Source organism: Alternaria postmessia (genome assembly GCF_024291825.1).
Source record: "Alternaria postmessia strain BMP 2775 chromosome Unknown scaffold_6, whole genome shotgun sequence".
Lineage (NCBI taxonomy): Eukaryota > Fungi > Ascomycota > Dothideomycetes > Pleosporales > Pleosporaceae > Alternaria > Alternaria postmessia.
The window spans coordinates 279,728-305,035 of NW_026260079.1; the positions used below are offsets into that span (position 1 = coordinate 279,728).

The 25,308-nt window shown below is 50.7% G+C and overlaps 8 protein-coding genes and 1 non-coding gene across 9 annotated transcripts; 6 read left to right on the top strand and 3 right to left on the bottom strand.

The window, feature by feature from the left end:
- Nucleotides 1-386: 386 nt before the first annotated feature.
- Nucleotides 387-2,180, bottom strand: J4E82_001609 (uncharacterized protein; the record flags this gene model as incomplete). Its single annotated transcript, XM_051727918.1, has 1 exon — nucleotides 387-2,180. One exon carries the CDS (start codon nucleotides 2,178-2,180, stop codon nucleotides 387-389), a length of 1,794 nt encoding a protein of 597 aa, XP_051592273.1.
- Nucleotides 2,181-5,247: 3,067 nt separating this feature from the next.
- Nucleotides 5,248-7,096, bottom strand: J4E82_001610 (uncharacterized protein; the record flags this gene model as incomplete). Its single annotated transcript, XM_051727919.1, has 3 exons — nucleotides 5,248-5,372; nucleotides 5,426-6,862; nucleotides 6,916-7,096. The coding sequence occupies 3 exons, from the start codon at nucleotides 7,094-7,096 to the stop codon at nucleotides 5,248-5,250; spliced, it is 1,743 nt and encodes a 580-aa protein (XP_051592274.1).
- Nucleotides 7,097-7,497: 401 nt separating this feature from the next.
- Nucleotides 7,498-8,889, top strand: J4E82_001611 (uncharacterized protein; the record flags this gene model as incomplete). The annotated part of the gene is made up of 2 exons (XM_051727920.1): nucleotides 7,498-8,193; nucleotides 8,248-8,889. The coding sequence occupies 2 exons, from the start codon at nucleotides 7,498-7,500 to the stop codon at nucleotides 8,887-8,889; spliced, it is 1,338 nt and encodes a 445-aa protein (XP_051592275.1).
- A 348-nt stretch (nucleotides 8,890-9,237) lies between these two features.
- J4E82_001612 (uncharacterized protein) lies at nucleotides 9,238-11,547 on the bottom strand (the record flags this gene model as incomplete). The annotated part of the gene is made up of 6 exons (XM_051727921.1): nucleotides 9,238-9,360; nucleotides 9,413-10,327; nucleotides 10,399-10,749; nucleotides 10,797-10,816; nucleotides 10,865-11,179; nucleotides 11,268-11,547. 6 exons carry the CDS (start codon nucleotides 11,545-11,547, stop codon nucleotides 9,238-9,240), a joined length of 2,004 nt encoding a protein of 667 aa, XP_051592276.1.
- A 276-nt stretch (nucleotides 11,548-11,823) lies between these two features.
- Nucleotides 11,824-13,278, top strand: J4E82_001613 (uncharacterized protein; the record flags this gene model as incomplete). The annotated part of the gene is made up of 1 exon (XM_051727922.1): nucleotides 11,824-13,278. One exon carries the CDS (start codon nucleotides 11,824-11,826, stop codon nucleotides 13,276-13,278), a length of 1,455 nt encoding a protein of 484 aa, XP_051592277.1.
- Nucleotides 13,279-14,952: 1,674 nt separating this feature from the next.
- On the top strand, nucleotides 14,953-17,559 carry J4E82_001614 (uncharacterized protein; the record flags this gene model as incomplete). The annotated part of the gene is made up of 5 exons (XM_051727923.1): nucleotides 14,953-15,055; nucleotides 15,107-15,251; nucleotides 15,299-16,238; nucleotides 16,287-17,235; nucleotides 17,312-17,559. 5 exons carry the CDS (start codon nucleotides 14,953-14,955, stop codon nucleotides 17,557-17,559), a joined length of 2,385 nt encoding a protein of 794 aa, XP_051592278.1.
- A 3,178-nt stretch (nucleotides 17,560-20,737) lies between these two features.
- On the top strand, nucleotides 20,738-22,495 carry J4E82_001615 (uncharacterized protein; the record flags this gene model as incomplete). The annotated part of the gene is made up of 5 exons (XM_051727924.1): nucleotides 20,738-20,969; nucleotides 21,020-21,102; nucleotides 21,152-21,189; nucleotides 21,254-21,605; nucleotides 21,656-22,495. 5 exons carry the CDS (start codon nucleotides 20,738-20,740, stop codon nucleotides 22,493-22,495), a joined length of 1,545 nt encoding a protein of 514 aa, XP_051592279.1.
- Nucleotides 22,496-23,242: 747 nt separating this feature from the next.
- On the top strand, nucleotides 23,243-24,079 carry J4E82_001616 (uncharacterized protein; the record flags this gene model as incomplete). The annotated part of the gene is made up of 1 exon (XM_051727925.1): nucleotides 23,243-24,079. The coding sequence occupies one exon, from the start codon at nucleotides 23,243-23,245 to the stop codon at nucleotides 24,077-24,079; it is 837 nt and encodes a 278-aa protein (XP_051592280.1).
- A 485-nt stretch (nucleotides 24,080-24,564) lies between these two features.
- On the top strand, nucleotides 24,565-24,648 carry J4E82_001617. The gene has a single exon. It is a non-coding gene; the product is annotated as a tRNA-Arg (tRNA).
- The last annotated feature ends 660 nt before the right edge of the window (nucleotides 24,649-25,308 follow it).

A 25,308-nucleotide genomic window follows, 5' to 3' on the forward strand; every position in this document is an offset into this window, starting at 1 on the left:
CCCTTGGTCTTCACTGCGGTGGCGCGCAAGTGAACCAAAGACCATTGCCATACAAATTGGGCCTCCAGAAGACACAATGGCATGTTTTCCGTTCTCGCGGAGTGAGGGAGAGGAGACGAGTGGAAACCGGTGGAGGGGAAGTCGCAATTCGGAATGTTGACGTGTGTATACACTTTACCCGATTGGCCACGTTTGGGTCGAAAGCCTCCCTGCATATTCCCAGGAGTGTTACCCTACAGCAAATTGCGCAACATTGGTAGTCAATGTAACACAGAACACTAAACATTTGCAAGTATTGCAACAATGACACAGCACGATCATATCTTCATTGAGTAGCGTTTCTCCCCATCATTCATGTCGCACGATTTCCCTCTTCTTATATACATTTACATCTTGTTGAAGACGTTCGTCCCCGTAATGTACTCCTCAGTTCCCTCTCTTCGCCTCGACTCGGTATGGCTCTCATAACTTTCCTCGGTAACAACAAGCTCATCACTTAACCCCTCCAAAAGCACACTACTCTCCGCCTCTGCGCCTGCCATGTAATCAAAACTCTCTCCAGACTCACTTTCACTACCCGCCTTCTCAAACACATCAAGACCGCCATCGAACCGGCCTTGCTCTCCGATCCAGTCTACACCACCAGTGCGTCTGCCGCGGCGTATGACTTCCTTTTCCTCGAGGGGCAAAAGGGGAAGATCGGTCTTGGATGGGAGGATGGTGCGGCGGTGCCAGGCACCAAGGAACATGCCTTCGGGGTCTACTTCATTGCGTACGCGCATGTATTCGTCCAAGTCGTTACCGTAAACGGAAGAGAGGTAAGCGTTGTCAACGGATTGGAAGTTCTTAGCCCAGTGGGGTCGGCCGTTGTACTCCTTCATCAGGTGTTCGAAGGCCTGGTAGTAGCGTTCGCGACAGGGTGGATCTTGACCGTAGGGGCGGTACAGGGTAGCGTTGAGGTACAGGGCGGGTTGATCAGGATATGAAGTATCGAGGAACGGACGTGGTTCACGATTGACGGTGTTTGCGATACGGACCTCGATGGGAGAGTGGACGTAGAGGCCTTTTGTGCTGAAAGGGATACCAGAAGATTGTTCGTCGCCGTGAAGCCAGTTTGTCAGTCGTGTCAGAGCCTCGGGGCCCTTGTCAAGAGGGATGCTCCATTCGTTGACAAACTGGGAGTAAAGGCAATTCATCAAGAGTTCAGTACGCTGCTCGCCAACTGCAGAGATGACAGCACCATCTTTGAAGCCGTATTGCATGCCGAAGACGAACCACTCTACCCAAGGCAGGAAGCGCGGGACATACTGCGATATCCAGAGAAGAATGTGATACGTGTGGAAACCGACGCTGCCGCCATACCAGTTATATTCTGGCTGGCGGTGCTCCTTGTCTGTCTTGTCTGCCCGCCATACGACTGCGCGCTTCATGTACGGCAGCCACCACACCCTTGTAAACTCGTTCGATGTCCAAAGCCCGTTGTTCCAATCTGCCAAAACGTCTTCAATCGGCTGTATAGTCTGAACCCATTCGACATTGTTCGCCTCGATCATCTGAAACTCGATTTCGACAATGATGCCCAGTGCGCCTAGCGATACCAGGGCCGCTCGGAAGAGGTCTGGGGATTGCTGGGGCGAGCATCGTACCGCCTGGCCGTTGGCCAACACAATACGGAGACTCTGAACGCGGTCGGAGAGAAGGCCGTGGCTGTATGAACTGCCGTGTGTCGCTGTCGCAATCGCTCCGGCGAGCGACTGGTCGTCGATGGAACCGAGGTTGGGCATTGTCAGGCCGTGGCTCTTTGCCTGCAAGTTGAGATTATGAAGGCGTATTCCAGCCTGCACGGTCATGGTCTTGCGCTCCTTGTCTACGCTCAACACCTGCTTGTAGTCGTCGAGGTTGATCATCCACGCCGACGTGCATGTTATGTCCGAGGGTGAATGTCCACATCCCACAGTGACGACGCGTCTTCGCATGCGTCTTGCGAGATTCACAACCTTCTGCACCTCCTGGAGACTCTGCGGTCGGACATAGAGCTCTGGCCGCGAATGGAACGTCCGCGCCCATGTGTGGTGAATGTGCGACTGAGATGCGCGGAAGGGCACATCCGGATCTGTCCGGTCCAGCTCGATATTGAAGCGTGGAGGCATCATGACGCCGGTTAGAGGCGACTGCACCATCCTCGTGGTGTTGAGAATAAACGATGCATGGGTTGAGATGGTGGCGCCCACATGTAAATGTCGAGATCGAAGGGTCCATCCAGATGACGTTAGCGGCACGCCAGCCCCGCGACGATGGTCTTCTGGAGATATCTCGGGATTGTCCCTCTCTATCTACCAGCATAAGATATGCGCCGAACATCTCACTCCTGGATTCACCCATCTCACGAAGCAGCGCCAGGATGATTTTGGGAATTTAGTCTATTTTTCATCAAGACTTCATGTGTAGGTCATTAAATACATCGATAACGTTCCGTTGGGTTCCCTTTACCCATGATGAACAATTATGCTTCTCGCTTACTTTCTATTGCGCTCAGAAAAAACACAGGTCGACCAGCCTATAGTTTCGACTGCACCTTCTCCTCCCTGCCCTTCAGCCCAGGGTGTTGAGCGACGATTGGTCTAGTCACAACGAAAAACGCTGTGCCTCCGGACTTTGTTGAAAACTGCGCCTTTGACCCTTTGTGGAAGAAAGCAAAGTCGCCTGCAACAAGGTGATGCATGATACCTGTTGCCTCGTCCAAGACGTCGATTTGGCCGTTGAGAACGTATTTGGACTCTTCAGATTCAAATTGAGGGATGTCGCGTACGGGGCCCGCTTGAACACGGTAGAAGCCAGACGTTATGTAGGTGGGAGAGTCGGTGGTTTGAGTTCGGATGCTAGTGGAGGTGAGAAAATTTCATGGTAGGAATTCAAGGGTGGAGAGATGTAGAGGTGAATATGATGCGGTCGACGTACGAGTGGAAGTCTGCGACCATCGCGCTCTCGCCATCTGGGATGGGGATGTACTCCTGGCCTGCGCCTTTGATGATGGTAAGAGGTACGTATTTCTGAGACACTATGCAGTTGGTAAGTAAGTGTCTCTCAAATCAAGTTCCAAATTCCGAAACAATGCATAGACTTACTGGTTGGTGATGTGAGATATTCGATTAGATGCTGTGATCGGAAAACTTAGGAACGGACTGTTGGATATTTAAAGATCATTGAACTATGTGCAACAGTACGAGGAAAGCACCGACCGGCGATTACTATGGCTCTGTTGAGTACTGATTGCTGTCTACCCCTTCTTCTCCTCGCCGTGATATTTGTCCGCATTGGGTAAGTCGTGCCGGGCAGCCTAGCGTAGACAACTTGACCTTGTTTTCGTAAGACACAGCTTAATTTCTATCTCGAAGTAAAAGCCGACCGGAGACCCGGATGAAAGCTAGCACGCATAGGGTGCAGTTAGGTAAGTTCTGTGGTGCAGGTAGACAGAAACAAAGTGGCGCTAGCGCAGGATTTGAGCCATCGTCGTCATCTCATTCACTCAACCGCGTAATAAGCTCCTCTTGTTGTAGCTCACCCAGTGCTTCGCTTCCACTGATTTTCTTAATGATCGGTTATCTAATGAGTTTCCTTCTCTTCACAGTCCGTCCTTTGGCTTCACCATTCTTTTCTCCCTTCTTCTGTGCAAATGCTGTATTATTTACACCTCGAAGCACAACATCCTCACACTCTTCGTAAAATAACTCCCTGAGCCATTTCCAAGAAACAGCATACAAATCCGTCACTTGATGCGTCTCCAACATACACAGGGTCCGATCATACGGCAAAGTCCCCTTCTTAATCAACCCCGTCTCAAGTATTTTCTGAAATTGCTTGTCAAGCAACCTCAAATGGTCTAGCGTATCCTTCTCTATATCTTCATATCCAACTAGTGAGATTTGTTGCTTATTATTGGGATTGGCCACTCTCCATCGGACGGCATTGTGGATAAGCTTTATTGCTATGGTGTGTCTCTAGTAGAGCGTTTCACCTCGCATTGCACCTATGGTTTTGATATCATGGTGCATGCGCTCTAGGAAAACCTTCACTGATGAAGATGTGGCACGGACGGTCGTAGAAATTTTGGACAGAACTTTCTTGCCGAATTTCTCGATGGCTTGGGAATTTGGATCAATATGCCAGCGAAGAGAAGGATCTATTGCTATGGCTGGAGGTCGGTATATGGCGACGTGAGAAATATAAGAAGACTTAAATAGACTGTCATACCTGCTTCTGCAAGACCATCTTGTTCGATTTTTTCAAAAATTTCGAGGCAATACCTTCTCCATGCATCGAACTGCTGCTTTAGTCTTGTTAGTTTACGAGATGAATCGTAATATGTGGGTTGCAAGTCCATCATGCTTGCTTCGCAGGGTTCTCTCAGCCCGTGTGGGTCAGGCTTGTGTGTTTCAAGGGTATCGGCGTGCTCCACGAAGCCGCAGGATCTCAACAGACGTAGACTGTGATTGCAGTGAGTTTTCAACTCATCAATTTGTGTTTGGACTTCCTTGCGTGGTACGGGCGTCTTGTTCAGTGACGGGGTGCCGTTGCGCATCGTATCATTGCATTCGCCGCTGTAATGGTCTTGCCTTGAGCAGGAGAAGCACATGAGCTTCTCAAGGTTCTTGCAATCCATTCTGGAAGAGGTATTACCCTTACAGTCGCTACATAGGTGCTGTAGTAGAGCAGCTTTATCGTGTCCGCGCTTGATCTGAGGCATGATGAATGAGAGCCAGGATTTGGATATGATGAGTGAGCCCGAGAAAGACGAAGAGTAACAGAACAAAATGGAGTTGAAGCAAGCGATACATTGAAGAGGACGAGACAAGGACGGGAAATGATAAGCTTGGAAGACGCGGTCATCTGTGATGCCAAGCTGCTGTGTCACCAACATAGCAAACGCGTCTTGACCGTCACCGCCAATATGATTGACTGCAGTGGAAATCCTCCCGATACGCCCTCGCAACAGTGTGAGAGCGTCCAGTGAACTCTGCATATGTCTTCCTCGAGACTAGAACGTTAGCAGAATATATGGCGAAATGACGGATAGAAGATATTAGGGTGTACTTGGCCAGCCAGAAAATTGAAATTGATACGAGAAGGAACAGTTTGCATGTCTTGCGTTCAGCCAAAGTCACATCTATTCTATTCAGATAAGCTCGTCTTGAGATCGTGTGCTCGTAATCGTCATGTACGCTACTCATGTTTGTTTCGGCAGCGATTTTACCGCAGCGGGATACCCTCGCCATCTTCACCATCCATGACATCCATTTCGTCTCCGCCGAACCCCTCACTGCCTATATCGTCACCCACGTCAAAGCGCATAAACTTCTCGTTCTTCGCTTCAGCTGCATAATCGTTAGCACCGCTCTCTCCACATAAAAGGTCAAGTGAAACTTACTACCCCACTCCACAACCTGCCCATCCTGAACTTCACAGTCCTTGAGAACAGTCTTGTCGCCATCCTTTGCATCTCCACCTTCCATCCTACACCTCCTTCCCAAGATACAATCCGTAAGCTGTACATTAGGCCCAACCTCCACACCATCCATCAATAGACAGCGTAACAGTCTCGCGCCTTCACTGATCTTGCAGTTCGGTCCAATAACGCTTTCCTTGATGTTGGTCTTCTCTTCTACAATAACGTTGTCTGCAAGTAACGAGTTCTCGGCTTCTACGCGGCATTTCCGGGGTATGGATTCTTTGTGGACAATCTTAGACTGATGCGCGAATGGCGATGCGAGTTCCTTGGAGACTTCTTCGATTGAGGGGAGCTTGGCGAGGCGGAGGGAGACAGTTAGGAGCAGATGCGAGTCGTCTACGCGGCGGATAAGCGGTTCGTTCGGGCCTGAGGGTTGAACATAGGCTAGGATTGGTGGTACTGTGAGTTTAGAATTCGAGGTGAGTGATTTGGCCGAGTTGGGTATGCTGGAGGATTTTGTGACTCGTGATGCGAGTGTGGTGGGTGCCGATGTTTCTGTCTCTGTGTTGCTGTCCGAGTATGTGGTGCTGAACCTGGAAACATCGATCTCTTCTTCGACGACTTGCGAGCCGTGATCCGACTCTTCGTCCTCGCCCTGCAGTATTTGCCGCAGACCTAATTTATCTCCGAGCCCTTCTTGCCAGCCTGCTTTTGCCCACCATCCCAATACTTCTTCGCTGATGCTCTCGAATTTCTCGTTCTTCTTGATCATCTCCATGACCCAGTATGGGAAGATGTATATATGTGCATCGCGGTGTGTCGTAAGCATCCTTATCCGCGCGTGCTTGCGAATGAGCGAATGCCGCAGAGGAAATGTTTTGTTCTCTTCGGTTATGTCGTTCAGTGTATCGGTGGGTACTGAGTACACGAGCTTCGAGATATTGCGGCGTAGCGAGTCTGTTGGAACTGGGACGATGGGTGTGGGTAGTGGTGTTGTTGCAATGAAGTCTGTTTCTTCCTTCTTCCTGCTTCCCTCTCCCTTGGTCTGATACCATACACCCATGCCGCCTCTTCGTCCAAGCTTCTCACCACCAGCACCGAATGCGATCTTGCCGCCGTTGTGATCTAGTCCACCACTGGCTCCAGCAAAGCCACCCTGCTCGACCATCCATGCGTCTGCAAGCGCTGTGCCGTCCAACTCGCATACGAGATCGCACGGCAGTACGATGAAGTCGCCTTTGATCGCGCTCTGTAGTTCTGGTAGCCTGAAGAGGTCGCCAGTACTGGTCTGGTGTGAAAGATCTTTTGGCGCAAGGATGTCTGGCTTTGGTGAAGGGAGGGTTGTGAGGTGTGGGTTCTGCGACATGGCAGCCTCGATGGCTTCTAATGACTCTGGCGGTGTCACGACCGTGATGTCTGCAGCCTGTTAGAGCAGAAATTACAGAAAGAGGACATGCGCCATGTTCTACCTGTGACTCCCATGCGGTAGCACCATTCTAGGGGGTACCAGACCATGGGCCTGTTCGCAATGGGCAACAAGGCCTTTGGTATCTCCTTTGGCGTAGATGTGAAAGTGCTGAAGGAGGCTCCAGGCCCGCACAGGATGAGAGCCTGGAAGCCTGGCGCGGGAAGACTCGTCGCGTGAGGCATTGTGAGAATGGAAGGTGGTTGCCGCGACGTATACGCGGGTCTGGGATGTATAGACTGCCGGTTCGGGCCTGGTGGTGTGAAGCGGATGCCTTGCTTCGTCTTTTGTGTGATGGTATTGGCGTCCGCCGAGCGTAGCTGCAGGTACAAAGACGTGGGTGTGGGGTGTAAGAGTCACCCCGCCGCCAAAAGTTCACAGACTGACTCGCACACCCTCGCCTCGGCAGGCACGCACGTGTCAAGCAGGCGCATCAGCTCCCCCAGCCACCGGCGGGCGTCAACAACAGGGAAGCTGCCCTGGAGCCGAGCGGCAGCGGCTGACAACCAAAACAATAATCTCATACTCCTGACAGCGTTTGACCCGCCACGAAACATCGACGAATTATCATGACCTAAACGCCACAATGTCTTCTTTCAACTACGACCGCTACGACCGTCGCCAGAACAACTCGCGCAACCGCAGCGCCCTCGGCTTCTACGTTCCTCTGATCCTCACCGTGACAGTCGCGACCGCAGGTCTTGCAGCCTGGGTATGGAGTGCGCGCGAGGATAGTCGGGATTACTCATCCGACGACGACTTGTCCTATGGCGAAGACTCGACTGAGAAGCGACAAGGCAGGGCACCTGCAGCACGCGATGCATCTGGATTTCCCGTAGGGGAGGGAGGCGGTGAAGGCTATGGATACGGGGGCGGCGACAGCACACTGCTTGGTCGCGCACAAGGCGTCATCAGACGCACACCATCGCCACAGCAACTGTTCGATACTGTGAGTAAGAAGACGGCGGCGGGTTGGGCAGCCGCAGGTGCAGCTGCTGGTGCGGCGCTTGCTTCGATTCGCGAAGAAGACAAAGACGAGGCTTTTGGCGATCACTCGCGATGGAGCGAGGAGGCCACTATCAGGAGGAATGTCGAGGCCCAGAGTCGAGATAGCAATGCTGCGGTGGATGCGCAGGCACGGAGCTTTGCGGCCAGTGTGCGCAAAGCTGAAGGGAGGGGCGAATACAGCGGAAAGAGGAAGACGGTGGTACTGGTCGTCAGCGCAGAGAGCCTGATGGACAGAGTTGATGATGATGAGGGCTCGTACCGCGAAGAGAACGCTGTAAGCTCCCCATACCGTATCCCTTGTCGCACTTCAAAAACTGACAGCTTGCAGACCATCCTATCCCACCTCCCCGACACCGACTTCTCCAGGACCAAGCTCTTCGTACTTATCTACTCCCCATCCCTGCGCTCGCGCCCACAATCCCGATCCAACTCTCGCACTGGATCGTCTTCGCTTGGCGACTCATACTCTGCCATCAGCACACCTGCACGCACACCGGGCGAGGAACTATCTTCCATTGAGCCAGTTGTCTACACGCCAGCACCAAGCACTCGGGGGTCTGACAATACACTCTGGAACACCCTCCACTCGCAAGCGCTCCGTCTAGTTGAGGACCCTGCCATGGTCATGCCTTTCAACACCACCACAGGATTCGTGCATATGCTCAGACACCTCGGACCTGAACTTGTTTACGTAGTCGACGCATTGAGCGGCGTGAACGGTCAGAACATCGAGGACCTGCGCAAGTGGGTCGCACAGACCATCGTCGTTGTTGGCGCTGATGGTACTGGTCTCGGCGGGCTTGTAGACACGGACGACGAGGGCCCTATGCAAAAGGGCAAGGAAAGTGAGCATACCGTCAGGTGGTGGCAGGTTCGCAGCGATATGATCGGTCTCGGCAAGGGTGTCGAAGTTGTCGATGCTTCCAGGCTCGAAGACGACTATGAGAGGAGGGTCGGTGGACGCGAGTAGAGTCCGTCGTTTTGTCTTGACCTGGTGTTTGATGATCTGCCTCTATGTGTATAGCAGCCTTATGCAATGCTTGTATTTGATTAACGACGAATATACCATGCTTGTTTTTTCAATGATTCGATACATTCGACGGCTGTGGGAGTAGCATCACACAATAACGCGCAAAATCGAGACCATGCGAGTGAGAAAGATTGAATTGCATGACTGAGAGGTAATAACACGATGCCGCTTTTGTCTGGCTCCATGCTCTGATAACGCCCCCCCCTAAAAGACTGAACGCCGAGACGGAAGATAACAGCGACATGACAATAAACCTGGAAAAACACCAGACTTGCACGAAATGCGAGTCTACATCTGGACGCGGAGCAAGTAGCGAAGCTTGACCTGCGCGACATCATAGGTGATGTACTCGTTATACTGCAGGTACGCGTTGGGTACGTTGGTAGGACCAGGCGGCGTTGATACGTCAGGCTAGTATGATGGTCAGCTGTGAATCCAGATTCCAGGACAAGAGTGTACTTACCATCATGCAACCCTTCAAGGCTGGGTTCATGCAACTTGCATCCTTCCACTTGCTCGGACCTGTCTGTCCCATACCGAACGTGCTGTACATGCCCTTCTTGATAGCATCCTCTCCGGCAGTGTACGATGCATCGGTAAGCTCGTGCATAGGGTTACCAAGTTCAGCTTCACAGAGGAGAAGCAAAGCAGTACCTCCGGAATTGTACGAAGCACAATAGTTGGCGGATTTGGAAGACATATCCGCAAGGTAGATGCCCTTACCAAACATATATCCGGTGGCAGGAGCTTCAGGTGGGGCAATCCTGAGACCTTGACCCAGAATACCACCATAGTTGGTAACACGGGATCCGTGCCAGAGTAGACGACGATTGCTGGCGATCTTTGAGTACTTGCTCTTGTCGAAGCGTTCGAATTCTCCTTGACGTTCAATGCGGAAGATTTCTTGGACCTTGTAGCTGACATTGTGCGTCTTGCCCTTTGAGTTGTTGAGATACTCGTCGATCTCAACAAACTCGCGGCTCTTGTGATCCAGAGGCGACATCTCGTTCATGCCCAATCCCTGGAATTGCTTGTCAAGCTTGTTGACGTCGCTCTTGTCCTTCAATTGATCCTTGAGCATAGCAGCCGTCTCCTTCATGTCCGAAAGACTCTCGAGTAGCTCAATCTCCTTCTTAAGCAGATTGATGTCTCGAATAACTGGTGGACGATTACGACCGAACGCGTGGGGAATGATGGAGAAGTATTGGTTTGACAGGCGTTCCACCTCATCTCTAGACGTGGCATCGTTGTTGTCAATCAACACCGAAAGGTCCTTCAGTGCTTGGAAACCACGAGCGATAGTACCTTTGCTCAGCTTGCCTAGTGGGAGCTTGTTGGCATCGTAGTTGAGCGCACTCATGGTTGCGTTAAAGTAGTCCTTGCCACTGTTAGCTTGACGTCTTTGTGAACAGCCTGTTACCAAAAGTAGGAAGGATGCTGTAGCCTTACTTGATTGAAAATGAGCTTCATGAGATCCTGGACAGGACGAGACAAGGTGCTCTCAGCAGGTGGAGCGCTATCCTTGGTGTCCATGTCTCCGGAAGCAGTGCCAGCGTTAGCATCATCTTCGTCGTCGTCGTCCGAGTCAGGGTTGTAGGATCGCTCCACATAAGCATATTTGCCAGCTCTTGGCTCTTCGCCACGGTCTGCCCATCTGAGACCAGATTTGTCTTTGAACTTCTTCTCAAACTCCCTCATGGCGTCGTCGAAACTTCCGTTTCCGAGCATTTTCATTTGACCACGATCACCGACACGTCCCCATCGTGTCCAGGTTTGATATTTGGTGCCATTAGTGAGAATCTTGGAAAGTTAGTAGAGAACCAAGACGTTTGCAAGATCATACGAACCTGGGCTATGTAAAACTTGTCTGGTATCGTTAGTATTTGGAAAGATCGGATGAACTCGTATCACTTACTGTTGTTCGCGCCTGAGTTTGTTTGATTGAGTGACGCGTCGTAGATGGTGCCATCGCTGTTGTCTATATAGACTTGGTAGTTGGCTAGAGGGCAGAACTCGTCTACAGAAATGGCAATTTGCTTGGATTTAGCATTTTGGCCATCGCCGACTTTCGCGTCTTCCTTGATTTTGGGCTTCTTAGTCTCCGCCGGCGCAGTTGCAGGTGGTGAGGCAGATGACGCTGCGCGCTTCTTTGACCCATTCTGAGCAGGGACTGGGGCTGGTGCCACAGCAGCAGAAGACAGCAGATATGGCGACTCATCGACCTTGGAATCTGTACCCAACGTCAACTTGGATATCCTTGTAGCATCCCGAGGTGTATATGACGATTCGAGGAAAAAAACAAATTATCCAGAACTTACCTGTCGTTTCGCATTCATCGAGCCAATAAAGCGTGACAACTGGCACGTTGTGTGCGGCTGCAGCCTTGACTTTGGTAGAGTTGCTCTCAAAATCTTTCTCAGTTGCGATGAGATGGGTCGTGTCTGCTGATACGCTTGACGCGAATGCGGCGCCGAGTGACGTTAGACGCGCTTGTAGTGCCGATTGAGTTACTCCACTGGGGAAGCGGCCAGACGCGGCGACGGTACATCCATCAAGGGGAGAGGCCGCAGGGGCTTTCTGCGCAGCTTTGCGAGCCATTGGTTCAATTGAAGTTGGAGAAGATGTGATGCGACTCTATTGGAGGTGAAAGATGGCTATTTGAACAGTTGGTTGAGACGGGATCAGGCGTCCGGTGAGACGCTGGCCTGGGTCCGGAAGGAGCGCCCTTAGGCATCAGCCCCCAAAGCGGAACAGCGTCCGTTTCTGCCTTCGCGAGATCGACGCGTTCACACATGATAAGACGGCATCGTACCACAAGCATCGCCGTCATTGTACCTAAAATCTTAAATTCCGCCAACCTCACTACTTGTCAAGATGGCATCGCTTCTCACGATACCCTTGGAACTACTGGTCACCGTCTCAGAGTACCTTCCTACCGAAGATCTAGGATCACTCCGCCTGGCGTGCAAACAGACCGAGAAGTCGCTTTACGAATGGTTTTCGAAAGAGTTCTTTTTCAAGAAACAGTTCATGCTTACGCACAAGAGTTTGCAAGCACTCATCGACATATCCAAACACGTGAGCCTCTCCAAGAAACTATCACATATCATCATTGCCACCAATGTTTATGGTGAGATACCACTGCGGTTCAAGGATGAAGATGCCGCTACACGCTATATTCAAGGTTACGAGGATCAAAAGACGTTGTTGAGTACAGGGATCGATCGCGAAATGCTCACAGAAGCATTCGAGCGTCTCGACAATCTCTCCACGATCGGGATCCGCGACTTCAACGCTAGTAATCGGGTTCGCGATGGCAAGAGCTGGAGCTCCTGGGGTGCTACAACTGTTCACCGCGAGACCGGGATTGAACTTCGCTTCTCCGATCGCGACTCTTTCGCGCATGAACTCGGTACACGTTTCGCATCTCGCGTCTTTTCCAGTGTGTTGTACGCTCTGGGCAAGGCGAACCGAAAGCCAACTGAATTCGAGGTTCTACTCCGCCAGCGTGGCCTTCCAGACACAGCGTTCTTCCTCCCAGATTACATTCGGCCAACCGTTGGGCCTATACTTCAGAACACAACTACATTGCTGTTGAATGTGGATCTTAAGCCTCGCTACCTGCATACCCACAGCAACGGAACGTCTGCCGACCCGAACGCGGGACGATCACTTCGACGCTTTCTCCACTTTACCCCAAATCTGGTACACCTCCGCTTGAACTTCGAGAAACATCTGGTAGCCAACAACGAGGACTTTCTGCAGTGGTTGGGTACCCCAGAGCTTGCTGCCGGTGCAAGTAGCGCGACCTTCCTTGATCCCGCCACAATCACTTTACCACTCTTGAAGAAGCTCGAACTCGGCCAATTGAGCGCTCGTGCTGACATTCTTGTCGCCCTTATCAAGAAGTTCGCAGCGACTCTAGAAGATTTAAGTCTTTGGAGGATGAACCTTCCCGCTGTTGCCGCTGCGCCGTTCGGACACAAGCCCAATTTCTGGAGGGAATTCTTTCACAGGCTATCCACAGATAAGAAGCTTGCCCTCAATCATTTGAAAGTCGGTATCTTGCAGCAAGATCACATGCACGTGGGATTCAAGCGAAAGGATGCTGACGATGAGTCAACGACAGCGACCAAAACGGTGAAGGAGCATACGGGGGCGGATATGGGCAAGTTCTGGAAGGAGCTAGAAGAGGAAGTGACTGTGAAGTGGCCAGAAGAGAGACACCTGGTTGACGCCTCAGACGAAGATGAAGACGAGGAAATGGGAGATGACGATGACAACGACTTCACCAACGAGGATGACGACGACGACGACGACGACGAGTAGGACCATGACTTCTTGCATAGTGCATGTTTACCACCTTAGATATTCCGTGGCTGCTTTCCTGAGCAATGCTGACAATGCACCGCCTTTCAGTTGCAACCTTTATGACATACGTATTTGGCCGCACTTTTTGTTTCCTCTCGGCTGCCTTCGTGTATTAGTTTCCCACGTCCTGAACATGTTTACTGCTCTGATTAAGCAACTGTTCTTCTCCAAGTTCCGACACCAGGCCCAAAGCCTAATGAAAAAGATGACAAGATACCGTTGACGGACACGCATCAACACGGTATACACAGCCTGTAAACAGCATGCGTTGATTGAATAGAAGAACGAGCCGCACATTGTTTTGTGCCCAATGCTCAACCCCTCAAACATCACGTTTTACAAGCGACAAGCACTGGTTCAGAACGACTGTCTGTAGCCTAGAATCTGCATGTACAAAACTAGTGCACATATCAAATACAAGTCACAGAGAAACATTTCTTACCAGATTGAATACGAAGTCAAGTAACTTCGCGTGGCGGCAACACCATGTTCGACTTCCTTCACAATGCCTCCAATATGGACAGAATCAACACTAGCCTGGCCTTGCCTGACGCGTCCGGGAGAGAAATCAAGGGCCCCCGATACAGCAACACATGTCACTATGAAGCAACCCAGCTTGCGCTTAACTTTGGAAGCTACAACTACTTCCATTTCTACTAGAGGTCGTGCTGAGCCTGGACCTGCCTCCTTCTACTCTCTAGCGTGAAGGCTGAGTGGAAGTCTCAAGCCTGGGTTCATTACACTGAGTACCTTCAGCGTTGATCATCGGGTATGCTTTGTGGCTTGGTCTCGACGTTGGTCCCTCCCTAGGTTGATCATCACGAATAAGACGTCGAATGGTTTTAAGGTTCGCGACTTCCTAGGTAGCTGATAAATGTTTTGTTCTTTACCTTCGCGGCCTTGAAACCCTCTAAGGAAGACTGTGATTGTATAGGCGTCGGCATTGATGCTCAGGAATATCCGGTGTCGGTCTTGTTCGTATTCATAGCCAAAGTCTAATACACGTACATAATGGTCGAATAATATGTCAGGATCGGCTCGTTGTTTGTGCGACATTACTCAGTCTGACAAGTCCGTTCGTGCCTCTCGTAGCTCGACATCTTGACCGGTGACCGGTCAAGATCGACGACCAATCAGCGCTCTCCTCAGACCGAACACCTTGCAATTTTCATATTCCTTTGTTGGCTTGACCCGGAATCGGTGTACATCTTTTCGTGTCACCTATTAGACGCAGTGAGAATATGCAGAAGTGCACATGGGCACGAATGCCGCATGAACACGATGTTGCACAGTAGTTGGGCATGAAAAGCAGGGCGCGGGGTTGTGAGGCAACCTGAGCAACTTGGTCGAACCTATGCATTGGCAGTCGCGATGCTACTATCTTGGCCTCTCGCTTTGAGGGAACGCTTTCGATCAGTACCAATCCATCTGTAAGTATGAAGGGGCCAAATGCGTCAATCTTGTCCACGATCGCATCGTTCCCGGTTGATTGACCGGAGTCGAGGGCACGTGCGCTATGCGGTGGCTTTACCGGTGAGCTCCTCGACAACACTAAAACGCCGGTCGCATCTCCATCGGCGCTGCAACCTTTCGCATTCGCAGTCCTTCGCCCAGGTAGTACGAGGTATCAAGATGGAAGTTCTCGATGCGAAAGGTCTCTCTGAGCGCTTGAGATGGGAGGACAACGAGTATTGGTTGCACCTCGAGGCGGAGACTCCGTTCGAGAAATATCCCGGTTAGTATTGGGAGATGAAAGTGGAGCAGGCATCGAGCTAACATCGCGCAGCAAAACAACATGCGCGGAGAGTGCAAGAGAAACTGGGTGTTGAAGAAGGCTTGATATACCTCCCAGGTCAGCCAGCGAGGAATAATGAGGATAGCGACATGCCAGCACCCTTCCGACAACGCCGATACTTTTACTACTTGAGCGGGTGCGTTGATCTGGGAGTAATGTGAGGATCGTGCTGATGGTATGAAGATGTAATGAGCCTGACTGCCATCTGACGTACGACACGCGACGCGATGAACTCTGTTTGTTCATCCCACGCATCAAGCCTGAGCGCGTTATCTGGAATGGCCGTGGCTCTACGCTTGCCGAGGCGCTTGTGAAGTACGATGTTGATCAAGTATTTTACGCAGATGAGCTTGAATACGCCGTCCAAGGATGGGCGATCGGTAACCGACAGGCTAGTATCTACACTATGCACCAGTCATCGCAATTCCCAGGTTGCGAAAACCTGAAGCCTCGCATCGACTCGACAGCCCTTCAGCCAGCCATGAACATATGTCGTATGATCAAGGATGATCACGAGATCAAGCTCATTCGGAAGGCGAATGATATCAGCTCGCAAGCGCACCGAGAAGTGCTCGCTAACATCGCAAAATTCAAGAACGAAGCACAAGTTGAGGGTCTGTTCATGGATGTGTGCATATCGCATCAAGCAAAGCAACAGGCTTATGATCCCATCGCTGCTTCTGGGCCAAACGCTGGAACTCTCCATTATGACGCGAACAATGAAGATCTCGCAGGTCGACAACTCATGTGTTTAGACGCAGGATGCGAGTACGAACTATATGCAAGTGACATTACACGCAGTTTCCCGTTGTCCGCTTCTTGGCCGAGCAAAGAGGCAGAGAACATCTATAAGCTGGTCCAACGTATGCAAGAGACATGTATCAAACGGTTAGAACCTGGTGTGAGATATCTGGATCTGCACATCATGGCACACCAGATCGCTATCGATGGCCTATTGCAGCTGGGCATTCTCCATAACGGAACGAAGGAAGAGATCTACAAAGCTGGTACAAGTAGAGCATTCTTTCCGCACGGGCTGGGACATCACATTGGCCTCGAGGTGCATGACGTGGGTCAGGCGCAGCTGATGAGTGTAAGGAGAGGGAAGCCAGTGTACCAGCAGGTAAGCGCAAGCAATAACCATGTTGATAAACAGCTAACACAATATTAGGCACCGTCTCTTTACCCGCAAAATTTCCATATACCAGTATATGACCCCGAGACCTGCCGCGCGCCGTCTGATCCGCAAAGCAGCCACCTCGAAGAGGGCATGGTTGTTACAGTCGAGCCTGGCATTTATTTCTCCGTCTACGCTTTGCAACATTTCTACCTTCCATCACCTATCCACCGCAACTTTATTAATGTGGAAGTGCTGGAGCGGTATATGCCCGTCGGCGGTGTTCGCATCGAAGACGACATCCTCATTACCTCTTGTGGGTACGAAAACCTGACAAAGGCCCCAAAGGGTGACGCGATGCTTGAAATCATCCGACACGGGAAGAGTGGTACTATAGATCTACCAGCTCCAAACCTCGCTCCGCAACGAAGATTGAGTGGCCACGTAGAGCAACCTATGCGCCGCGCTCCTGGGATCTCGAAGAAGACGCCATCGCAACACCTGCAGAAGCCGCTTGCTAGAGCCACGACTCTACCTGCAGACTTCAAGCAGCAGCACGATATGCACGTTGAGTCTTTCGCAGGCCCTTCGATCCTTGCGAATTTCTCACACTCGATGAGTACGGAAGAGAAAATCCAGCAATGGCAGCGCAAACGCAACTCAGGAGAGACGGTGTCATGCCCTTCAACAAACACGAAGAAGCTGCAGCCGGTTTGCGGCGAGATAAGCTCGAATGTCCAGCATGTTTACATGGGCAACGCCTCTAGCCTAACTTCCTCATCGCGACCGAGTCGGGAGTTCGAAAGCACACCTATGTGCAAGAACTGTGCAATACTCGTCCAAACGCTAGATCGGCTGCGTCAAAATCTTACAAACTCTACTCACCGCTTTCCAGAGCCTGAGGCGAAGCATATTGTAAAACCTGATCTGGGAACAAAACACACCACACTATCGTATGATGAGGTCCCATCCGCGGCACCACAGATTGATGAGTTGTCCGTCGGTGCATCGGCTTGCACTATCAACCTCGATAAGCGACAAAGGATTACATTGCCTCCACCTCGATCTATGCTGGTCAGACCCAGCGAGACAAGAGAAGTCCATCGGATTCGACGTTGTGACACCGCTCCTCTCTCATGTAAAGTTCAAGCTCAGGTGCCGAGCGGCCAGGTTCCTCGACCACATGCTCAACGCGAACAGTCAGCGAACAATGCAAACCCTGACTCGTGGCGCCACCAAACTCTCACAGCTACCACACTCCCCACGTCGGCCAAAGGCTGTGATTCCAAAAGGCTACCCAAGACTCTCCCGTCTGCGGAACCTCTAGAAGCGGAGGCTACACGACAGAAGTTAGAATCTTTACAATTAAGGCTCCATTGTCTAGAGGAAGGTGCCCGGGTGAAAAGGCAGCAGCAAGACCAAGCTGCACTCCCAGACCGGTTTCTTGCTTCAAGACCATCTATGCCAGTTTTGGCTTCACATAATCCATGGCAGCAACACAGCGCACAGTCTCTACCCGTAGGGAGGAGAGGTCTTACCAACAGAAGGTCAACTAATATCGAAGATCATGACATTGCTAGATATCAGCAGGGGCGATACGAGGAGGGTGATCACCAAAGGCGTTTCGAGCGTGATGCGTTGATGAGAGATACGTTCTTTTTACGTTAATGGAGTGATAGCTGGTTACCTATCGCCGGCTGCGGGAAAGCTATATACGTTATCATTATTTTCTCGGTTCTGCTAATTCATATCCAATATACGTTTTATTGCATGTCTATCATGCCACAAGACCAACCAAGTAGTCGAACGTTGAAACCTACCGCATTCTTGTCTTGTCCGGATACGACGTTCTCGTATCGTGCAAACTCTTGATGAGTGTTGTCGAATGTTGTAACTATAACGGCTTTTGATGCGAGCTCTTCAGGCATCATCGGCTGTGTTGGCCTATACGAAAGATAGTCACTCCCCAGATACTCGTCGAGAAATTCTTCTATCCCTTTTGAACTACTGCGTACACAGGTGGTCGATAAAGTACTGGGATGTAATTGAAACTATATGGAACGGACGTAGAGGATACATGATGCGGACGGTTGTGTAATCGCGTCGATATCGGAGATTGCGGAGACGACGTAACTCTCCAGCGACAGATAGGTGAGCCGAGTGACTCTCTCTGGTGCTGACCTAGTACCTCCTTGTCCAACAGTGCCTCCGGCCATTCAAGGTGATACAAAGCAACATACCGCTCTCGAACCACTGGAATCCGTGATGGACCCAAGAACATCGCTAAGTTCTCTAGCCTAATGACTTGAGGTCTTGTACATATCGCACCTGAGTGCTTCATGTCCATCCATTGTTCTCGTTCTTCAGTACTGTCGACTGCGTCTTGGTCGTCAGGAATCTCTTCGTCGGAGTGGACGAAGATAGGGCCAGAATGTGTGGTTGGCGGCACGGTATTCCTTTTCTGGGTTCCTTTGCTGGTTTTTTTCCCTCACCTTTCGCACACATCTCAAGTACACGAGGAGCTTCTTTACGTCGCACGTCGGGTCTTCCTTATGCTTAGCGTAAGCTCTCAGTTCAGACCCGCTGAACTCCATGACGGCGCCTAGACCGGTACAGGGCACCATGCATGGATGCCACAAGGTGGGAGTGCGCTTGTAGATTTGGAAGATCAGAATATCTATGCCCCGGTCATCCACCACATACTGTACAAAATTATGGAAGGATCAGGCATTGATGATGAGACCATCCAAACTCCGGATCAAGACCGTTACCTTTGATCCTCCAGGGATCGGGTTGAAGAACTCCCTCACGGCGACAGTAAAAGCGGCTGCTCCTGACTGATATGGTCGCTATTTGAAATTGGCGCACGAGGGCTGCTTGAAGAAGATAGAGCGGAGCATTGTCCACTCCACAGGGGTGGGTGCGTTCTCCCCTTAGACGAGTACTAAGGATGAGGCCCTCGTCCCTTCGTATCTGCATCTTTCCTTGATGATCATGCTGGGCTTTGTTGCCGTTGGCTAGCGTCTCACTCGCCAACCCCTTGCTGGACGCCATTGAGGCATGTGGGGTGGCCGAGTTTGGCGAGCCGTCACTGGGAGTCTGAGCACGTCAAGCAAGTAACTAAAGCTGGTGAGCCTAGATGAAATCCTCAAAGCACTACATCAAAGAGAGGAACTAAATATTTCTTTAGGGCAAGGCTTTTTCGGCGGACCCAAATCGATATTCGGCTGACCCCAAAAAGACCAGATGAGATGAAAGGAAATTAGGCAAGATAGAAGGTCCCAGAGGCAGTCAAAATAACCTAAGCTATCAACACTTTTAAATATTATTACCCAATTAGGCAAATTCTTGGTGAAGGATAGCTTCCATCCAATCTTTCTTAGTGAAGGATAGCTTCTATCTAATCTTTTTTTCTAATAGGGGAGGTAAAGATTCCTGCGGGTTCTGGGTGGCGATTCGCTTTCATCTTATAATCTAGGGGTGATATTTTTAGATGCCTGGCTTTTATCCGATCTTGGATCTCTATATGGCCGATTGCTTTCATCTGATCTTTTTGGGGTCAGCCGGATATCGATTTGGGTCCGCCGAAAAAGCTTTCCCTTCTTTAGAGCATACCTAGGTAGTACCTTTTCCTACTATAATGAACTATATTAATATGTATGTAGATATAGACAGAAGATGTAGAAATCTATAATACTATTACTTCTTATTAGTTTTCTTGTTAGGAGCTAACGTAAGCTGCAAACTAGGGCTTGTTATTTCTATACCTGTTTAGCTTTTCCCTTGTATGTGGTGAAGGTATCTATGGATGGAAGGCAGAACGCTGCCGACCAGACACCTCGAGCAGATCGGCAAGAACCTCTGTGAACGGAAGAAGCTCAAGCAAGCACCGTCTACCGCAAATCTGAGGCTGTTCCTTCGTGCCATTTTTCTAAACTTGGTGTTCCAGAAATTGCTTCGCAAGATGAGCGAATACCGCAACACCGCCGTTCCATAAGCCGTGCAGCAACCCCGGATTGTGGCGCTAGCCTATGACGCTTCGGTCGATCTTCACCCCGCATGTCCATTTATCCTCCAACACCAACGGGTACTAAACCACACCCAGCCCGTGTCGCATGCACACCGTTGCATCAGCATATTACTACGACTAACTGATACCCCGATTGACGAATCGCATGTTATGTTCCGTTGCCGTGAGATGCTGATCTCTGCGGCGGGCCGACATTCCTGTACGGTTGTCGGCTACCGTCCCTCGGCTACGTGATATGGGTGTGCGTCGATGTGTCTTTTGAGGTTGGACGACGTAAATGGCGCGAGCTACCCCTGTAGATGCTTGGAAGTACGGCAAGCTTCGTATAAGTGGAAGCTTGGGGCCCCGCGTTGTTGCTTGGTGTCTCTTATCGTTGCGCCTTCGCATTCACTTTGCTTGCGCCTAACGCCGTCGCACATTGTATATTACAAGGACAGGCTCACCAAGTCGCCCGTCACGCGCTGATACAGCGATCATGGCGAGAATTACTGACGACCAAAAACCTTCGATTGAGCAAATCTCCAATGACAAGATCGCGCCCAAGACACTTGAAGCTGGAAATGGGCCCGTGGATGGACATCGCAAGCTTGTTGCGCCGCCGCTAGTCGCCGCTATGAGCGCCGAGGAAAGATTTGAGGCGGAAAAGAAGATGAGGAGGAAGATCGATACGAGGTTGTTGCCGATGATTATCCTGATGTATATTATGAGTATGCCTTGACAGCTGAGACTATGTGAATACAGTGCTGATAGAACTTAGATTACCTCGACAGGAATAACATCGCTGCCGTTCGCCTAGCAGGTCTTCAAGATGAGCTGGAGCTCACGAGTGTGCAGTACCAAGTGCGTATTGATGAATCACATAAAGATAGCACTCCACTGATTCCGATAGACTACCGTTTCCATCCTCTTCGTCGGCTATATTCTCATGTAGGGAATCCCCCGTTACAAATTGCATACAAGACAAACACTGACTGGGTACATCTACATTCAGGCAAATTCCTTCGAATTTATTCCTTAATAAGACTGGCAAACCGGCCATATACCTGCCTACATGCATGATCGTCTGGGGTATCATATCTGGTGCTACCGGCGCATGCCAGAACTTCGCTGGACTTGTGGTGTGCCGTTTCTTCCTCGGGTTCATCGAAGCCGCATATTTCCCAGGGTGCTTGTTTTACCTTAGCGCTTGGTATACAAGGAAAGAATTGGGTCTGAGGACGGCGGTGCTATACTCTGGGAGTCTGATATCGGGAGCGTTTGGTGGTCTAATCACTGCGGGGATCACGAGTAATATGGACGGTACGCAAGGTCTTAGAGCTTGGCGCTGGGTGTTTATAATTGAAGTAAGTGTCATAAGCGATGTGAGTACATATGCCAAGTGCTGACTCTGTAGGGTGTCATCACCGTTGCGATCGCTTTTGGAGCCTTTTGGATTCTGCCTAACTTCCCTCGAACTACTTCCTGGCTCACGGAAGAAGAGCGCCAACTTGCCGTGTACCGACTTCAGGAAGATGTTGGAGAAGATGATTGGGTGTCCGCAGAGTCACAGACCTTCTTCCACGGCCTAAAGCTCGCATTGCTCGATATCAAGACTTGGGTGCTCACCATTCTTCTTCTCGCGATTGTGTCTTCAGCGAGTGTTACCAACTTCTTCCCAACAGTGGTCAAAACCCTTGGATACCCAAACATCGAGACGCTGTTGTTGACAGCGCCACCTTATGTCCTGGCAGTTATCACGACCTACCTCAACGCCTGGCATGCCGACCGCACTGGCGAACGATTCTTCCACATTGTTCTCCCACTCTGCGTGGGTGTAGCAGCCTTTATCCTGGCTGCAGCTACAACAGCTACCGCACCCCGCTACGTCGCCATGATGCTGATGGTCCCTGGTGTCTATACTGGCTACGTTGTCGCTTTGGCCTGGATTTCCAATTCTTTACCCCGTCCGCCAGCAAAGAGAGCGGCTGCACTAGCTTTCATCAACGCGATCAGTAATACTAGTTCGATTTATGCAAGTTATATGTACCCGCAGCCGAAGAGTGGACAACCGGACTTGACGGTACCACTCAGTGTGGATTGCGCAACTGCAGCACTGGCCATCATCATGACGGTCATCATGCGGATCATCCTAGGAAGGCTGAACAAGAAACTTGCAAGGGGAGAACACGTTGAAGGCGCGATCAACGCTGTCCCAGGAGTTGGTGCGGAGCGAGGTTTCAGGTTCTTGGTCTAGAGACTTGGGAATTTGTAGGTCGTATGGTAGACAAATTGAAAGAGGCGATGAGCAGTGGTACAATCAATTGACCCCCCCTGTTTTACTTCTTTGCCACCCCCTTCTCTGGGCATCTCCCTATATGACGACACATACAAAATGCGGAGACGACAAGCTGCCTCTTCGCGTTTCTGTTTTTATTTATCTTAATCAGAACTACTCGTGTTACTTTTGTGAAGCTCGAGGAGTGGCTGGATGCTGACTTGGCGAGACTAGAAGCTTCCAAGGTTCTACAGCGTCATCGGCCCGTACAAGGCTTAGCTCCCATCGCGAACTTGGGCCAGCGCGTCGCGACTCACCAACTTTTATCCGCCTGCACATCAGGCCCCGGCAGCACATCATCTATCAAGGATTCAAGTGCACACTCGTGCGACCCATTACTATCGGCCCGCTTCACTGAAGTAACTAAATATACTCTCACTGTCGACTGACTGTAGATTGAGCGCCTTGCGATAGCTAGCGTCACACCACTGGAGCGCCCTGTGCACATACGATGCACCTTCACGCCGTCGAACGAACAACGCCGATTACTCAACTCGGTCCTTGATCATTGTCGCGTTGCATCGTCCATACCATCGACTATTCCATTCTTTGGACACATCGACAGTATTCATAGCCGCCACCACTCAAGGCAACCACGCGTAGTCAGCTGACGCCACCCGCACATCACCCGCAATTCCCACTGCGAACTTGATCCACAACCTCGACATGAATTTCTCGAACAGTGCGTTTCGGACTATGCCAACGTCCACAGTCTCCGACGATACCATGTCTCACGCAAACCTCGTCATGGCGTGTAGATGGGGCTGGACTAGCACTCCCGACGAAGGTACCAACTCACCTTTCGCATCTTCGTCGACATCGCAGCAAATACCTGTTTCCTCATTTAACAACATTCGTTCCAAGCGATTCGCGCCATGTCAAGGTCGTCTGTACCATCAGCTTCTCTGTTCACATCGCATTCGTACAGACCTAGTCGAGGATTGTGGCGCAAACTGCATCGAACCGTATGGTAATACAGTGGATGCACCCTTCGTTTGCAACGAATGCATTCAAGCAGAAGCAGCAAAGATCTGGGAAGAGCGACAGACGCAACACAACGCGACTTATCCACCTATGGAGCAGATGAGTAAGGAGCAGTATGAGCAGTGGTATGCTGAGCACCGACAGCTCGAAGCAGAATTCTCGCGTGACCAGCGCGTGTATGAGCTGGAGCTCAAATCCAAGACTCGGCCGAGTAATATTTGCTCTGCACTAGAAGCTAGCAAAGAAGAGATGGAATTTGCAACTGAGCTCGACTCTCTGTCACTTTCGCTGATGGCGTCCAATAACTCGAATGTCGAGCAAGCGTCGTACCAGCCACAAGGACGTACGCGTACGAGCTTAGCGACAGACCCTGAGCAACAACTTCATTGGGACCTGAACACGCTTGCTTTAGACCGAGGCGCTTGTGGTATCGAATACTCCGGATCGCAGCCGAATAATGGCGTGTCGCCAGGACGGCAACTGGACCCGGAGGAGCTATGGAGGAAGCCGCGGAATTAAGGCTGTCAGTGCTTGTTACTTGAGCGTTAGTTGGGCGCATGCACTATGTCTTGTTTATTAGCGATTGCATAAATCTGGCGTATGGTAACTTTGCTTGTGCGGAAGCGTTGATGTAAGACTTCTGTGTACCAACAATTCACGCATGATCTTCTTCCACGACTGGAGCCGCAACATTATAATACATAACGGTCATGTCTCCCGGCCCGGATTGCGAACGGCCCCCTCGCTGCGCACCTGATTGACAATAGCTTGAAGTTTGTGGTTACATGTGGGGCACGCTGATGTGTCAAAGCACCGAAGACTGCAGACCTTGGTGCGCCATACTTTGACGACCAGGTAACCTCCGCACATAGGGAACAGAGACATCGTAGTTTGTGGGCTGTTGTGGCAGCAAGCACTTCATTCCCATTTTCTCGAAGTATGGATCGTTTTGTAATGCGACATAAATTATTCAACTTCAAAAATTTTCATCGATCCTCCTACCTGGAGCCTTGGCGCAATGGTAGCGCGTTGGTTTTCGGCTTGTGCCTGTTCACCAAAGGTTGAGGGTTCGAGCCCCTTGGGCTTCGGCATACTTCCTTTGACAAGTCTTCTTTCTTTTTTGCCTTTGTTTCTGTCACTACAGCTATCCTCACTGTTGGGATGTCTTGTGGGCTTGTCCCATGTCAAGTTTTTGGTTGATGACGTAGCACTCACTCATTGCGATCACGGCCTTCTTATCCGCTCCGCACCTTAAAATGCGAGCTCAACTATCACTCAGATATCACAGAAGTCTCCCGTCTATTTTAGGTGTATGGAAATGTTCATGGTGTGGTCATATTGCTTCAACTGTCTCCGAAGCTATGGGTCTGCTGACATTGCAGCGCGAGGAGGTATCTAGCAGTTGGCTGCGCATCAGGCACTCACGCAATATAGTAGCTTGCAGGCTACGGGCGCACTGTACTATCACTTTTTCGATGTGTTGAAGCACCTTATCCTCACTCAGTATGGTGAAGGCAATGGTGTCTCGTGCGACTTTGAAGATCATCCCAGACACCCCGTCCCGACATCAACAAACCCTGATTAAGCACTCCCTTCATCAGCATGCAGCAGATACCTCTACTTCTTACTCAAACTCCCCATCTACAGCCTTGCAACCCCTCATTTTCTCCATCTCCACCTTCCGTCTGTAATTCTCCTTCACCAATTTCTCGAAACTCTTGTGACCCAGGAAAACAGTACACCAGGTA